The 16248-nt window shown below is 39.3% G+C and overlaps 4 protein-coding genes across 7 annotated transcripts; 3 read left to right on the top strand and 1 right to left on the bottom strand.

The window, feature by feature from the left end:
- Window positions 1-1843: 1843 nt before the first annotated feature.
- On the top strand, window positions 1844-2116 carry LOC114723568 (glycine-rich cell wall structural protein 1-like). The gene has a single exon (XM_028909766.1). It carries the CDS (start codon window positions 1844-1846, stop codon window positions 2114-2116), a length of 273 nt encoding a protein of 90 aa, XP_028765599.1.
- A 1928-nt stretch (window positions 2117-4044) lies between these two features.
- Window positions 4045-4308, top strand: LOC114723566 (glycine-rich cell wall structural protein-like). The gene has a single exon (XM_028909765.1). The coding sequence runs from the start codon at window positions 4045-4047 to the stop codon at window positions 4306-4308; it is 264 nt and encodes an 87-aa protein (XP_028765598.1).
- A 1815-nt stretch (window positions 4309-6123) lies between these two features.
- LOC114723572 (zinc finger HIT domain-containing protein 3-like) lies at window positions 6124-8601 on the top strand. The gene is made up of 7 exons (XM_028909771.1): window positions 6124-6390; window positions 6508-6539; window positions 6733-6774; window positions 7410-7496; window positions 7780-7868; window positions 8044-8094; window positions 8199-8601. The coding sequence occupies exons 1-7, from the start codon at window positions 6317-6319 to the stop codon at window positions 8220-8222; spliced, it is 399 nt and encodes a 132-aa protein (XP_028765604.1). The 5' UTR covers window positions 6124-6316; the 3' UTR covers window positions 8223-8601.
- Window positions 8602-8795: 194 nt separating this feature from the next.
- Window positions 8796-12843, bottom strand: LOC114723541 (transcription factor PIF1). 4 transcript variants are annotated; one of them, XR_003738251.1, is made up of 11 exons: window positions 12515-12843; window positions 12324-12405; window positions 11433-12238; window positions 10732-10830; window positions 10579-10644; window positions 10389-10454; window positions 9917-10276; window positions 9435-9640; window positions 9222-9293; window positions 9068-9149; window positions 8796-8978 (listed from the first exon to the last, which is right to left on the bottom strand). XR_003738251.1 is itself a non-coding variant. In XM_028909731.1 (9 exons), the coding sequence occupies exons 1-9, from the start codon at window positions 12698-12700 to the stop codon at window positions 9283-9285; spliced, it is 1755 nt and encodes a 584-aa protein (XP_028765564.1). In that variant the 5' UTR covers window positions 12701-12842; the 3' UTR covers window positions 9169-9282. The 4 variants fall into 4 exon arrangements, 1 of the variants encoding a protein (XP_028765564.1); XR_003738252.1 differs by lacking the exon at window positions 8796-8978 and having other exon boundaries at window positions 9036-9149; window positions 9562-9640; window positions 12515-12842; XM_028909731.1 differs by lacking the exons at window positions 8796-8978; window positions 9068-9149 and having other exon boundaries at window positions 9169-9293; window positions 9562-9640; window positions 12515-12842.
- Between the last annotated feature and the right edge of the window lie 3405 nt (window positions 12844-16248).

Raw genomic sequence — 16248 nt, 5'->3', positions numbered from 1 at the left:
CATCATCATGTCATGTTCAAATGATGTAACAAATTGTGAAATGACTCTTTTTACCCTTCTAAAACAATCTCGACCGCTTCTTTTCCCCGCTGGCGACCTGCAATCAAAGGATCAAATTGAAGATGGGTGGGTCGGGGAGGTCTACACACGAGCTGGCTTCGTTGCTGACGGCATGGAATTTCAAAAACCAAAAAAGAGAAGCCCTGGATCGTGGAGGAAGATCCGGCTTCGTCGTGGAGATCCGGGTGCAGATAATTGGGCCATAATGAGGCCGGAGCCGGACCGTCTGGCAACTGAGCCGTGTTCTGTACTCTTGTCGTACCTTTTTAGTGCGCCAATCGGGCTCAAGCAATGTACTCCTCCTGTCCTTAATATATAATCCAATTAGTGAGTTGGTTTTGGTCCTAAATATAAGACGCATTTCTCATATTTATCAATTATCTCTAAATTACCCCTATGGATACTCTTTCAACTATAATCAAGTAGAAGAGAAAGATGGGGTATTAAGAAATATGATTATGGTATTTTAGGAAAAACGTGTCACATTTCTTATAATTAACTAACTTATCTAACTTCCTTAATATAATTAAATTAGTTAAATGAGTCTTATATTAAGAACCGAAGGAGTATTTTCACTATTAGTATCTACTAGTGCTCTAGGAGGCAATAAGCAGCCAATGCTATTGCTTCCTTACTGATATTCTCCTTAGTTTAAATGAAAACGGATAACAAAATAAATTAAATTTATATAAGTCAATGTATTTTAAATGATCAGCGTATAAATAAATCGATACTCCATCGGGGATCTAATAACTTTTCTAAAAAAGAATAGTATTTGGGGAACAAAAAAAAAAAAGAGTATGAGATGATACCGTAGAATACATGGTGGTCAGCCAGGTGGTTGATTTGATATAATTATTTCGTAGTCTCCTGCAAATCGCTCTTTCTTATCACTTGCAAGTCACATAGCTCTTTTTCAAATACTGATTCCATGTTGTTGTCTTCTGCTAATCTTGCCAAACCTTGTTTTTGGATGCCCATGGAGAGCAGGCTTGGGCTAGCCAGTGTTCTCATAAATTTCACCTCCGGGCTGCCCCGAAACCAAACCCACCACCCTCTTTCTTCTCCTCCCGCTCTGTTGTTTGTTAATTCTTTTCTGCTTCAGTTATACTACCTCTGTTTTCATATATATATATATATATGGTCCAGCACGGCGTGATCTCTCAAGCTATGGAGCTCCCTGAAACTTAGTCTTGCTTTGGGTTTTATCGCTTTCTCTTGTTATAAACACACACACACACACAGAGTCCAGCACGGCCAAAAATAAAATTAAAGTCTAATTAAAAAACTGATACCAACATCGAAGTTGGAATCCGCGCTAACGAAAATTTATGAGGCCGTGGCCCTTAGACAGCTAGAAGCTAGATCGACACTTTAATTAAAGGTGCTTTTATGGGTGATAACTGATGAGATTCAAAATCCAGCAAGCAAAGTTAAGCCTTCTTAATTGTTCAGTTCTACTTAAACCCCATTGCGGTTGTATGTAGGTGCATGCGTATGCTCTTATTGTTGGCTAAAAATGATCTCTTCAGCCCTTAATTCCACAGAACTTTAATCAACTAGCAATTAAATTCAGTAGTACTATGGCATCAGGTTAATCAATCATATCACTCACACATCCACGCTCCGCAATACCCACTAAAGCTCATTTACTATGCTCAACTGTTCCTCGCCCACCATTCTTTCTTTTCACCCTATAAATACATCCTCCCATTCCTATGCTTTATACCACATAACATAGAAACTAGAGTAAGGAAGTAATTATATATAAGCAGTGCTTGAGATGGGTAAGTGGTGTATCGTGGTGCTGGTTTTTGTTCTGGCTGTGGCCGCCGCCGGGAATGTACCAAACGAGGCGGCTGGTGTCAAGGACCAGAAGAACTCTCTCTCCTATGGCGGCATTGGTGGTTTTACTGGAAATGGTTTCGGAGGTATTGGTTCCGGAATCGGCGGATACCGCGGATTTGGTAGCATCGGTGGAATTGGCCGTGTCGGAGATGCAGGCGGCCTCCTTGGCGGTCGCGTTGGCGCCGCCGGCGTTCTTCCTCACCCTTGAACCCATGCAATGCAAGGCGATATAATAGTACCTTTAGTCTCTCTTTGTCTGCGTTCAGAAATAAATAATATAGTCTGCGTGTGTTGTTGATCATCCGCATAGACTAGAGGGAGTAAGGAGAAGCAACGTATTTTCGTATGAACAGTACTTTGCTTTAATATTTTACGTTTCACTACTACATATGCATGCACGACGTGTTTCTCGTTTCAATATGAACGTCGAAGTAATTAATGATCTTGTGTGTGTTTTTATATATATGCTTCGGGCTTATTTTAATTTATATATCTCTCTCGAGTCTCTACTCTCCTCCTCGATGCACTACTCAACAGAAGTATCAAAACTAATAATAAGATCCTATTAGATTTACTGATGTATATACTTAATTACCCTAATCTGTACCTCCTCCTACTTTCAAAACAATCCAAAAACTAACATATCTGGAAAACGCTCGTTTGGTCTCCGGCTAACTAGCATAAAAAGTTTAGTTTGACACGCATGCATAAATGCCGAAAGCTGAGTGATAGATAACGCACACAATCACACACAGGGAAACATATCTAGGATTTTTTTTTTAGCGTCCGATCTTTATTTGGTAAATTTAATGAACATACAGTACGCGGGGGATATTAATTCCTAGAGGGCCGAGTGATGCTCATTCCTATTTCGTCACGTCCCCCAATATAATGTTTCCCGCACCAAGAAATCATACTCTAACCATCGTCCCATCAACGTCTGGAAGCCCTTCTGTGTTGCTTTGTGTTTGATACAAAGGGGAAATTCTAGTGCTCCACGGCTGTATAATTATTCTAAATAAGACAGGACTAATCACGTCTGCTCAAGTTATTATATGGATGTATATTTAGCTTAATTAAACCCCGTGGTGTGAATGAAAAGAGAATATCGAAGATTAGCCTTGGTATCTGCACAACGGCAGAGGAGGTGAAATCATAATAAAAACTCTGTCTGAAATGAAGCTATTGCGGGTGGGTTGCTGAAGTTACTTATTGAATAAGAGAATTGAACAAGAGAACATATTCGAAAGTGAAGGGCTAAGCTAACATATAATATAGCTCGAGACTTGATATAGCCTCTAGAATGTCTCAAACATGAAACATAACTAATCGTGGTCATCGTGTCTTGAATACGATCTCGTCTCAAGTCAGTCTGGTCAACAATTTCGTTTCCCCCAGAAATGGAAGCACAGGAAAATTAGCAGCTGGGACTAAGCAATGTTCTAAAGGATGATATGCAGGTCAAGCTTCTCTGTTCCCCGCCTGCCCAGAACCAAGCCTACCACGCTCTTTCCTTCTCCCTTCCCACTTTGTAACTGGCCTGCACCACAGAATTAAACGACCCAAAAAAACAGATTGAAAGTTCAGAGCACCCTGCGGGATTCACACTGTCCTAAAATTGGTGTAAGCACTCTTGTGTATTTTTCTTTATCTATTTTTTCCCCAATTATACAATCCAGCACACCAAATAAGGAAGGTTCATTAAAAACTTACTTATACCAATAACCTCGGAAGTTGGAATCTGTGCGTATGGTAATTTATGAGGCTGTAGCCTGTAAAGCGAAATGTTAGATTGGCACTTGAATATATGGTGGCATTTTTATGGGTGATAGCTGATGAGATCCAACCCTTCTTAATTGTTCGGTTCTCTTTAACCCTTGTTATAGTAGTGTGTAGGTGTATGCTAGCTCTTGTGGTTGCTCAAATGTTCCCTTCAGCCCTTAATTCCAAAGAACTTTAACCAACCAACAATTAAATTCATGAGTAGTACAGCATTGGGTGCGCAACTGTTCCTCCCCCACCACTCTCTTTTTTTGACCCTATAAAAAGATGGATCATGCAAGTTCATAGCACCAGATAGACTAGAGGGAGACTCAGGTAAAGAATCAGTTAATTAAGCAGCGTTTGAGAGAGACCATGGGTAAGTGGCGTATTATGGTGGTTCTTGTTCTGGCTGTGGTGGCCAGTGCTAGGAATGTGCCAAACGAGGCTAATGGTGTGAAGGACGAGAAGACTTTTCTCGGCTATGGCGGCTATGGTGGCGGCGGTGGGGGCTTTTCGGGAGGCGGTTTTGGAGATGCCGGTGCTGGAGCTGGCCGTGTAGGTGGACTCCACGGTGTGGGAGCTGCAGGCGGCGTCATTGGCCCCGGCATAGGCGCGGGGCTTCTTCCTCACCCTTGAACACTCATGCATGAAGATATAATTAATATCTCTGGTCTCGGTTGTTCCCCCTGGGAAAGAAATAATATATATATATATATATATATATATCAGTTTGCGTGTGTTGCTTCTATATAATCCAAATCGCTAAAAATAAAGTAGCGTGTTTTGTTAATATTATTAGTGTTTTTCATATTTGAATAATAATACGTTTCACCACGATGCATGCACGACGTGTGGTGATCTCATATATCAGTTTGAAGTAATCAAGATCAATCTGGTGTGTGTTTTTATACATGTTTCGTGCTTATTTTTGCTGTCATCTTTAATTTGATGCTTTCAACAGAAATATTCTTTCTACTGATACAATTAACGTAGGAGAGCTTTGCTGCTCCAGCCTTCAGAACTTCAGATATATGGAAAACGGTCGTTAATTTGGTTGTTCGGCCAACTTATACGGCAAACAAACGAAGAACTTAATTAGCACGCCATTCATTTTTGCTGCGCGGCTTGAGAAGTAAATTCTTGGGGTCCGGCCATTATTTGGTAAATCTAAGCAACAGAACAGGGGATGTTAGTTCCTACGGTGGCCGATCGAGTGCTTCTTATATGTCATCACGAACCACCTTCGCTCAATCTGCACCACTAATGGTACTAGTGTAATATAATAATATAATTAATATATGTCCTCGGATTCTCTCGTCACCTCTAACAGGCCATCTCATGAAAATCAAAGAGGGGCAAGCGATTCTGTCAGAAAATGGAAAGAACTTGCATATAAGTTTACTAAAAAGCTCAGGATCTAAGGAGCGAGGAGTGAAATAACAAACGCAACGTGCATACGCGGCTGAGTAGATTCAAGAAGGGGCGGGTCCGAAAATCTTAAACATGTTGGAAATTAAATGAAGGGGTTAACAGTGTGTAGCCTCTGGGTGGTCCTAAACACGAAACATAGCAGTGATTATATGATTAGTAAACGGGTGTGGAGTAAGGAGGGAGTATAGGGTACCAAGGAAGGCCTTTAATGAGCAGTTAAGGTTTTTTAAATTAATGCTGGTTTGGTGTAAGCTTTGCAGATCTTCTGATTAAGAAAATGGTCCTCTGCTTTAATATCGCTTTGGTTCTCTGCTTTCAGCTTTCCTGTTTACTACAATTAACGTAGGAGCTTTTTAATATTCAAAATATTATTTTTATTGTAGGTTATGTATCCATTAAAAAAAAGTTTTTAACAAAACAAAAGCAGAAAAAATCAAATTTGGTTAATCCATATTTGATGAGCATTATAATAGTTATGATTGCGATGTGCAGCAAAACTAGGATATTCCTTAATTTACTTTCCAGTTTCTAGTGATCAATTTATATTTAAACTTCATGTTACAATCCTCTTATATATTGTGATTTTTTTAGTTTGAAATATTTGGTTTTAATTTATGTTTCGAATTGTAAAACAGTAATGTTATATTTAAAATTTTTTATAATATCTTTTAAACATCGACTTTGTAAAAACCAAAAAAAATAGTTAGGAAAAGTTCTCTAGATATATATATTTTAAAATTAAAGAAGAAACATAAATTATTCCAATAAAATTTTAAAAATAATTCATTCATAATTGTGTTGGCTAAAAATACATAAGAAATTAAAAAGAGTTTACATTGCAAATTTTTTTTATGAAATATAATTTTTTCGTAACTCAATATCATATAAATAAACTTTTTGAATCATTCAAGTACACGTGGATATGCAGTGCAGGATGAACTCGGGGAGCCAGCATGCTTAACCCGCTTTTTAAATTAGTTTTTTTAAGAAGAAAAGTAAAAGAAATTGAAACCCTCAAGCAGGTAACCTTCCCGGGCTTCCCCTGTCATCTTTGCCGCCTCTTTCCTCTCCGTCTCTCCTTTTGCTCCGGCGACCAGCACCACCCTCCTCACCTTCGCCCTCGACTCCCACTGTTGCTCTGGTCTTGGTCCTTCGAGCTCGAATTCTTCCACTATTTCCGTGTCTCTTCACCTTATTGGATATCTCTAGTTAAATGGGTCCTCGACAATGTCAAGTTTGCAATGAGACTCAATCAAAGTACAAGTGCCCTTCATGTTATACACCTTAGTAAGTAATACTCTGTTCTTTATTTCTGATTAGAGACGGTATAACTTAAACCCACTCTTTTTTCAAATTATTGAAAATTATTACTCCCTAATTTGATTTTATCTATTGTATTTCCAGCTGCTCTCTGGCCTGTTTTAAGAAACACAAAGGTATGAAATTATTTCATGGTACTTTATGGGTGTTCTCTCATTGATTGTTTGCTTGCTGTCTGTTTAATTTTCCGCACACGGATCAGTTAGAGGAGTGAATTTTGTATCATATCAGATTAGCACCGTTGCTTCTGAGATTTTTCGTAGTAATATTGAACACTTAAACAGATCTGTGCTTGCTTCAATGTTGCAGAAATTCCATGTGTCAAGCCACCACCTTCAGAGCTAAAAACGAGTAAGAGTTTCCTCGACTTGTATGACTGCTGGAATTGCCAAGATGTTTTCTGTAATCTTTATGCGGTGTGATGAATTTTCCTTCTCAACCCTTTCCGCGAGGAATAATAAAGTTTGGAGTTTTACTAAGATGGGTCCAATGATAATACTACATGTTTGTTCTCATTTTATACTTTATAATAAGGATTCTGTTTTCTCCAGCTTCTTTATCTACCTTGGGGCATTTTCAGTTTAGTATCATGCCAAATTGAGTGACTCAAGTGGCTTGCTCTCACCTTGTAGAATTTTTTACAATTTTCTTGGAGGTCTTTCCTTTCCCCTTTTATCTCCCAACTCTGACACCTTGCTTTCGCCTCCCTGATTTTGGGTTTCAATACTCAATGTACGGTGGTAGACAAATCGTCTAGTCTCATTTTTCCCCCCCAAAAACCTTTCTTAGTTTTATATTTGTAAATACTATTAAACAGATCAAATTTTTGTTAATGGAATAATATGCTCCTGGACCTGCAACATTATTTTTACCGTCAGGCCAGTGCAATCTACGTCGTTAAATTTGCTTCAAACTAGCTTTTACACAGCAATTCGTTGCTCTTAGGGGCTATCATGAATTGATGTTTGTTTCTGTATATTCGTCAGCTACCATTGCAGAGTCTCATGTACAAAAGCCAATAGTTGTTGATGAACCCAGCGAGGTACTGCAAAAATCCCAACTAGATGCCATAGGTATGATATTTAGAAATTTGCACTTGGAACCCCTTCCCCCTTACCACGCATTTGCATTTTTGCGTTTGTATTGACCTTCCTTACCCTCAATGATTGGGAAGATCTGCTATACGAGCATACAATGATACACAGTATATATGGTATATCGTTTTAATTCTAGTTTATTTGCAATGATCTGTTATTACTATCTTTGTTATTGTTCAAGCATTTTTTCCCTACAGGCAGGGTAACCGTTGGTTAATCTATTCTTTTGTTTTATCAAGTGATTATATTCTTTTTGCAGCTTCTTCCAGTAAGATTCGCAGTGCTTTGAAGGATAAAGCCCTTCAAGGACTAATTTGCAGGATCGATTGTTCCCCAGATGCTGAGAATGTAAGTTGTCAATCTTTACTCAGACGCTCTTTTCTAAAATTTCACGCTTTATCTATGCCTGTGGGCTGTTGAGTGGCTAATCCAGCATCTTCAATCAGACTATGGTCCTTAAATTAAGTACGCTAAAGTTTGAGCTAAAGAGATATTTCATTTGAAAATTTGCGGCTCTGACCAGGTACTTGATAAAGCCATGACGGAGGAACCAATGCGATTGTTTGTGGAAGAGGTAATGCGATCCACTGTTACTCATATTTAGGTTGACTCACATTGAATAATCTGAGTTTTCCGATGCCCTTAATCTTATTCTTACTCTTTTAATCTGGTTTGCAGATTCTGTCAGTAATCAATCCATAAGTTCGAGCAACTGTTTCTGGTAGGATAATATGTGGTAGATAGTTACGTACGCGTTCCAGATGGGAGCCTCCAGATTATGCCAGTTGTTAACCAATGTTGGTTTTTTTAATGATCTATGCGGCCTCCCATGACTTAGCCTTGGATCATATTTATCGTCTTTATTGGGCATGGTCGTAGGAGTATCTGCAAAATTAGTTCAGAGTTTGACAAGAGTGTAGATGGGAATAGAATCCCCAAATTTGTTATAAGTAGATTTTTGGCTTCTATAGATGTGTCGAGGTGTATCTATAACTATAATTCTGACATTGATCACCCTGTTAATCGTTTTGTAGATTACGATTTTCAAAATACCATGGTATGTAATGATTCCTTTTTTACATGTGCGTATGCATGGATGCATGTGTTTCTTATGGGCGTCTCAAGATTTTTCCCTCAGTCGGCATTTGAATGATACAAGGATGCCTAATAAAATCCTATTAAAACTGAAATCAGATCATCCACGGGCATCAATGAATGATGATGATAACATCGCAAAGAAGGAAGAAAAATGAAATTGAGTCATGCAAAATAGTATTATACTATTATTTGGTTGAAGATTTTCATTTATAATTCCCCCAGTTCAATGACCGGACAAATTGTGGGAATTGTTGCTTGAAACAATAATCTGGAACAAATATAAGAATGTTGAGATCACGCTGCAGAGAAGAGCCTGCATTTCCGCGACAGGGCAATGCATCCATCTACCTGGTTCCCCCTCTAGAAGCCAAAGAACAGAGCATGAAAATTTAATGAGGGATTAGGAGAGGGTAAAAAATAGCCTATTTTTGCTAGCCCGGTGTGCTTACATGTCGATCAGCTTGCTACTGAGAACTGGTAAACATTTTGTCCTCGAACGCAAAACTTGGCAGCTGTGATTGAAAATAAGACCTACAATTTCACAAGATCATAGTTAATGGCGGTCATTTTTATTTCACGCTATGTAAGTCATTCAGTACTTACAATATTAGAGCTGCTGGTATCAGCAAGGTTTGATCAGCTCTTGAATGGAACCATGAGAAAATCATCCATTTTCTGCATTGCGTCCAGAAAAATCAAAATGCTTTAGACGATGGAATGGGATTATAATGACTGAAGCATAGAAGAAGACGATACACTTAAGTTCTCTCATTAATATCAGATCCCACTTTCATTAATGCAGTAAACCACAAGAACCTTGTGTTATTATGTGCCGGGGAAGTCTGTGACACAATTATACAGTCAGCCCCGTTGCCCCTCAATAATTCTTGTCCTTTTATTTCCACAGCAAGAAGCTAAGTCTTGAAGAATACAAAGTATTCACCTGGCTGATGATTTTCTGGATTCTCACGGGCCCTACTGGTACCTGGCTTGCCGATATCTGGTTGCATCATTGTCTGATTCTGAACAAGGAAATGAACCTTAAATAAGCGGTCCTCCCGCAGTTACACTCATTCAACATTCTTTGGCCAAAAAAATAAAGATTCAGCATTGATTTTCTTCTGACACTACTGAACAAGATCCGGAACTCGAGTTGATTTTTTTCTAATTTCGCCAGGGCTACTATCACAGACCCCTAATTGTTACGCCAGATATGAAGTAAATAATTTATTCTATCTGCCATCAGCCTTGAAAACCAGCAGAGTTATTAGACATTGAACATCAGAGGACAAATTTACCTGCATTAAATGGCACTGAATCTGGTGGGGACCAAGGTATTGGTGATAAGCTTGAGTGAGGTTTGGGATCCGTGAGTGAATAGGATCAGATGAAGTCAGCGAGGGAAGCATGTTATCTGGCTTGTTTGCTGCTTGCATGCTGGATAAATCAGGTGCAGCAACATGGAAAGGAGGAGGCACAGAAAAGGACCTTGGTCCCATATAAGCGGGAACTGCGGTGGCGGCCGCGATATTAGTAAACGGCATCACTGGTCTGTTCATTCCCATTTCCATGCCCACCATGCCCATTCCCATTGCTGGCATGTACTGCTGCATTCCTGGGTACATCATGGGTAACATTCCATATCCCATGGACATCATCTGCATAAAGTCAACTCCATTCTTGCTCTCATCAGAAATCATGCTATTCGAGTATAACACATGATGGTATATGAGTGTAATAACGCATTCACGGACTCACAGATGAAGCTACCTGAACTTGTAACTGCAATGACTTCAAGTATTCAATTGCTTCATCCAGCATTGAAGCTTTGTCAGACTGTAATTAAGGGGGAAAAAATGACGATATTAGAGAAACTGCAATGAAGAACAAATGCATTTAAAATATTGTTCCTTGTGATGTCAACAAGAAAGCAGGGAGAAGATCAAAACAGCCTGATGACCTTATTGCACCGAGGAATAAGTTCTTGTAAAGCTCTCATCTTTTCCTTAATCCTATCTCGACGTCTCTGCAAAATAATGCAAGTTGGAAGCTTTCAGCCTGGGAGAAACACAGCAGAGGGAAATCATTCATTTTTGGAAGTAATGTACAGTACCCTCTCCGATAGATTATGGACCTCCGCAGCACGGGATCTCTTCGTTGATTTCGATCCGCGAGCTTGTTTTCTTGCCTCCGCAGATTCGTAATCCAAATCCTTTTTGCAGCCACCCAAATGGACATAGGTAAGAACCCCACGGAAACACGGAAAAGCCAAACAGGCAACAGAAAGCAGAAAACAAGAAAGAACCTAAAGTTTGATGATGAATAAGCAATCTGCCTTCAGCCTGGGCTAACTAACATATAGAGGAATTGACGAGCTCAAGTGCATCGGAAACCAGTACGAGTGTACAGCATAATATTCTGGCCAAGAAAGAAGTACAACTTTTTCATGCAATATGTATCTCCTACACTAAAGAGGTCAAATACTGATACATTTTATAAAGCCTCTCATGAAGCCATTTATCATGGACTGCTGGGGGTATCCCTGTGACTCCTACCATCACAATGTTTAAAATCTTCGAATCACATAAATTCGCTTTCGTGTAAAAATAGCTCAAGTGCTTCTGCGTTTTTTAGGTCCACAAAAACTAATTTTTTTTTTTTTCCGAAAGCGTTCAATTCAATTGCAGAGCAGGGGTTAATCCACGTCATCAACTTCGGCCTTTACAAGCCGGGGGAGTTTGGGAGTGAGCGAGTGACAGAAACTGAAAATAAAATAAAATAAAAGGAACCTTCAAAATGAAAACATTCACTCACCTCGATGTGACACTCTGAGTCATCGGCTTCCCGCCCCTTCCGCTTCCGATCCTCCGCCGGCGACCTGTCAGACAGTTCTGCACTCCTAGTTGACCCTCCGGGCGACGAAGTTGCCGTCATCTCACACGCCATCACCTCCGTTCCTCCACCGGCTGTCGTAGTCGAAGGCCCTGCAATCCCTGTAGTACTCGTGCTCCCTCGACAGGCGGCTCCTTTGGTTGGCTCCGCCGTGCTTCTCACGGCGTCCGAGACTCTGGGAGTCGCCACGACTGCAAGAGTGTCGCATGAATCCACCGCCGTCGATTCCCTAGCCGCGGTCCTTGACCTCGATGGCCCTGATTCAACTCTGGCATTGTGTTTCGAGAAGTGCTCGGATTCTTGCATCTTAGCCTGTGGCCCCCATGTCGGAGGTATAGGGGGCGTAGGAGTAGCTAATGACGTCGAAGGCTGCCCGAACTCCGTCACCTGAGGTGCTCTGACATTGGTTTGCATGGTGGCACTGTTGTTGACGGCGGTGTGTGGCGAGTAGAGGAGGTCCGCACTGAAATTGTGATCCAGGGGAGAATCGTCGACGATGGGGCAGTGAAGCCAGGAAGCCATTTCGTCTTCTTGCACGAACAGATGTTGGTTGCTGTAGTTTTCCGCTTGGGGTGAGGGTCCAATCTCAATCTCCGTCGCCGTAGACGGCCCCGAAGCAGTCACATCTCCGGACGGCTTGGGCGGCGGAGGTTTTCTGAGAGTCCGATGGTTTAAGCTGGGCAAAGCGACGGGGCCGTTTTGCCAGAAGAGTTCCATGATTCCATCGTCTGGCCTGGCACAAAGAGGTCCACATGAAAGCAAGCTCACAGCGAAGAAAGTTAAAAGAGATATAAGAGCTTTAGAAAAGCTTACAGGAAGGGTCTGTTAAGGGGAGTGGGGGCAGAAGGCAGGGGCATGGGGTATTCATCATGACGATCCATTTGAAGCTGGAAATCTGGGACACCGTGATTCATAATTCGGCCGTTGAGCTAAAAGGAAAAGGGAATTCCGAGAGAGAGAGAGTGAAGAAGAAACCCATGAAGCTAAAATAAACGACAACTTACAGCGGCAGCAAAGCTGTGGAGTATTTGTGGAAGAGAGGTGGGCAGGAATTGAATGTCTGGAGAAGAAAAGAGGAGATAGCGGGTGTCGAGGGAGTAATAGTGGTGCTTGCCTTTTGCGTTAATGTGGTTGGGAGAAGCCGGGAGGCTCTGGTAACTGTTGCCCAAAAACACGAAGCAAACAAACATACATCTCTCGCTCTCGTAGAGGACGAAAGCCTTTCTTAACTCTTTTGTAGGACTTCCATCCACCTCGCTTCTTCTTGTCTCTGTTTAAACCCCCCACTTTTCCTGCACTTCCACGCTCAATTCATACGCAGTCTAATGGTACCTGCTTAATCCCATGTTGCTATGCCTCCGCCTACTACTCATTTTCTCTGCTTTGTTAATACTATGAAGTGCGTCTTGTGGGCCCTCTCTCCTTGTTTCCTTGTCTGGTGCGCCCTTCCCCTCCCCCAAGAAACGAGATGAAATGACAATTGAGGACTCGGCTGCAATTTTCTGTTAAGAAAAATGTATGGCCTCTGGTTCCACTTCCTCGTATGAGCAGAGTATACATGACATAAATGTCAAGACCCGCGTTAGTAATGGGTGGGGTTTAACGTTTTCTGGGAGAATCTTGTTCCTTTAATTTCTTATTTTCCAATGACGTCGTGCTGTGTCTGCCATCAAAATAGAGAACCTCTATGCCACGCTCATCATTTTCTAATCTCTGCCTGTCAGATATATATAAGCCCTCTGGTTTCTCCATACATCCATCTTCTCCATTCTCAACATCCCAGCTTTTCCTCTACCAATATTCTCACTTCTTGTCTCTGCATGGCTTAAGTGTTCAACACATGTGCCTTTTCAAGTTTCAACTCTCAACCATTCGTTCAAGTAATTAAACAGCCGGTCCATTTCTTTGTTTTTAGCGGAGTACTAACTCCGATCTTAATTATAAAAGCCAGTTAACTAATTTGAATAGATTAAGAAAGTAAGTTGAGTTAGTTATTTGTCCTAAATAAATATTGTCTTTCCTAAAATATTATTGCTAATCAAGTGTATTGATTATAACTCTTATTATTAGAAGGGCTACTTTGGAAATAAATGTATAAATATAAGAGACAAAATTGATTGGGATCTTATATTTAGGATTAAAATAAAAATCAAATAGAGTCTTATATTAAGAATCAGAGGTAGTATTTGGCATAACCACCGGTTTAAGTAACAAAAATAATATGAGTTTATTAGTTAATAAGCTTTTTTTTTTACAAGCATGTTTTTTGACACTATCGCAACTGATAACTTGTCAGCAGTTACTAAGCATTTTTATTGCTGTAATTACATTATTCTGCTGCTGTTGTCTTTTCACTCGGACTGGAATTTGTTCCGGTTGGGATGTGGCTTCACGGTCTTGACCCCTTGTTTTTTTAAACAATGTGATTGATCCTTTTTTTCCCAAAAAAAAAAAAAGAAGAGCCTTTGAATTCTGTTGAAAACTTATCAACGTGATGATCGAGGAGAACAAAGCGTGGTACGTGCAAATAGCGTAAAAGTCTAAAATTTGTCTACTTTTTGTCTGTGACGTAGGCACGCGTGTTTGTGTAAACTAGCGGTCCTCATTTTGCCGAGCTCGTCCCCTCTAAGCACACCACGAGAGCACATCCGTCTGACGATGTACTCAGGATAATCCAATGTATCAATTAAAACCGAAATAATTTCTACTTTCTGTAAGGATTTCGAATCTGGGAATGAACTCATGAAGCCACCAGTTTGTGGATAAGAGACTGAAAAGCAACTTTCAATGTTAAATTAATTCGTGCTTCTTTGTTTTCTTTTCTCCTCTTGTTTATCTTTAATCAAATACCGGTACTTTCTGTTTGGCACAATCATTCTGGACGAAGCTAATTAATTACCTGCGGACGATGGTGGGTTTTACACTTTTGCTCCAAAAAGGTTGAGTGGAAAACGGCAATTAACGATAAACCGTCCCAACAAATATAATTAGAAGCATAATGCATGATCCCAATTTATATATCTTCCATTGACGTAAGCTTCCAATGTGAAAAATATACTCTTTTGTACTTAAGGCTGTTGAGTGCTCTGAAACGTGGTTTCAGAAGCACTTTTCCGCAAAAAGGTAACCTCCTCCACATATTTACTTCGTAATTCGTAAAAGCACTTCTGAAACCATGGTTTGGTTTCTATCCATCCCTTAATCTATGACTTAATTAAAAAATTAATATTTATCTTATATATAAGATCTAATCCATATGTTTATTATTATTTTTAAATTAACCCTATTGATGTTCCTTCAACAATAATTAAATAAGAGAAAAGAGAAATAATTAAGAAAAATAATTAAACGTTACAGAAAAAACACACAATGTTAAATAATTTAATTAGCATCATTAGTATATTCAATTTAGTTTATTAGGTTTTATATTAATATTTATGCAAGCATGTTGAAATTTTTTCAGAGAACAATTAAGATAAGGGTCGAGTCAAATCATTAGACGCGAAAGCCCGACCAGACTAAAAAATGAAGAGATAGAGCTGCGACAAGACCATGTTTGATAGTGGATGAAATGTATAGCATCAAACAGGGTGTGACCATTATATTCCGATTCCAACCTAATAATCCACATGCTGTGAATTGCATATGATTGTGGGCAATATGCAGCGGATTTTGTCGCAGCGTTGAGATGATCCATCTGCATGTGACTCGTCGAACTTACTGTTTAGAATAGCGTTGCTTCTGATTATAATGCCCCGACATGGATGTCCAATCAATGGATCGATCATAGATGATTATATATGACCACACACAACATTATCAATCGTAACATGCTTGCATAAATAATTTCACCTCTACTCTTCATTATAAGATTTTATTTGTAAACTATAAACGAGATCTTATGATTAAAATAAGATATTCCATTGAAATGTGGTGGGATAAAAAATGCTAGGCTATATCAGCTCTGTCAAGAAAGGTTAAGGGGGTGTTTGGTAACTTTTAAAAAAGTGTTTTAAAAAGTATTTTTCATAAAACAAAACAAATCCATCCATATATTTACTTTATAAACTATAAAAACATTTTTAAAATTATAATTTGGTTTATATCCAAATACTTTTTAAATACATAACTCATTCCCACTATATAACATCAGGTGATTAAATGGAGGGAAAAAGTTAGGGCGTCAGTGACAACTGACTCTCTAAAGATTAGTAAACATGGATAACTTTTATAATGCTCATGGAATGAGATCATGTGCGTTACAGGTAATGATGTATGGCTAGATATGACGCACTGAAAGGACTCCTAACTAGACCATCATCATCAATGGTCATTTCCGGACAACTTTTTGAATGTTAATCCATAAGTAAACGAAATATTCATATATAATATAAGTTACATATAATCTGTTCCGGTCAAAAAAAAAAAGAAAAAAAGTTACATATAATCTGTCATTTGGACATATTCCATTATTTATGCAAATTTAATAATGACAGATGAGGGGACTAATTCACTACTCCCTTCGTTTCTTATTATAAGAGACAAATAACCGAAGTACGTTGATAAAAAAAATAGTTAAAATTAGTTGAGAATAATTAATGTATAAAAAGTATAATTTTTTTCCAAAAATACCCTCATTAATAAGGAGAGAGCATGAGAGATAACAATTAATTTATTAAAAGAAAGAGAAGTGGGAGGGAGAGAGAGTGTGAGCTGGAGATAATAAATATGGGTAAAA

Source organism: Neltuma alba, unplaced genomic scaffold, assembly GCF_004799145.2.
Source record: "Neltuma alba isolate B1F8T4 unplaced genomic scaffold, ASM479914v2 tig00012145_pilon, whole genome shotgun sequence".
In the NCBI taxonomy this organism is placed as follows: Eukaryota; Viridiplantae; Streptophyta; class Magnoliopsida; order Fabales; family Fabaceae; genus Neltuma; species Neltuma alba.
The sequence above is the reverse complement of the archived record's forward strand: the minus strand, read 5'-3'. Positions and strand labels throughout refer to the sequence as shown.

Bases quoted from the DNA above. Each gene is read 5' to 3' on its own strand.
- LOC114723568 (XM_028909766.1), top strand. From the start codon at position 1,844: ATGGGTAAGTGGTGTATCGTGGTGCTGGTTTTTGTTCTGGCTGTGGCC.
- LOC114723566 (XM_028909765.1), top strand. From the start codon at position 4,045: ATGGGTAAGTGGCGTATTATGGTGGTTCTTGTTCTGGCTGTGGTGGCC.
- LOC114723572 (XM_028909771.1), top strand. From the start codon at position 6,317: ATGGGTCCTCGACAATGTCAAGTTTGCAATGAGACTCAATCAAAGTAC. The intron at 6,391-6,507 runs GTAAGTAATACT...TTGTATTTCCAG, and splicing joins CCTTCATGTTATACACCTTA to CTGCTCTCTGGCCTGTTTTA. The intron at 8,095-8,198 runs GTAATGCGATCC...TCTGGTTTGCAG, and splicing joins TGCGATTGTTTGTGGAAGAG to ATTCTGTCAGTAATCAATCC.
- LOC114723541 (XM_028909731.1), bottom strand. From the start codon at position 12,700: ATGTTTGTTTGCTTCGTGTTTTTGGGCAACAGTTACCAGAGCCTCCCG. The intron at 12,239-12,323 runs GTAAGCTTTTCT...GTGCCAGGCCAG, and splicing joins CCCCTTAACAGACCCTTCCT to ACGATGGAATCATGGAACTC. The intron at 10,455-10,578 runs GTCATCAGGCTG...CCTTAATTACAG, and splicing joins TTATTCCTCGGTGCAATAAG to TCTGACAAAGCTTCAATGCT.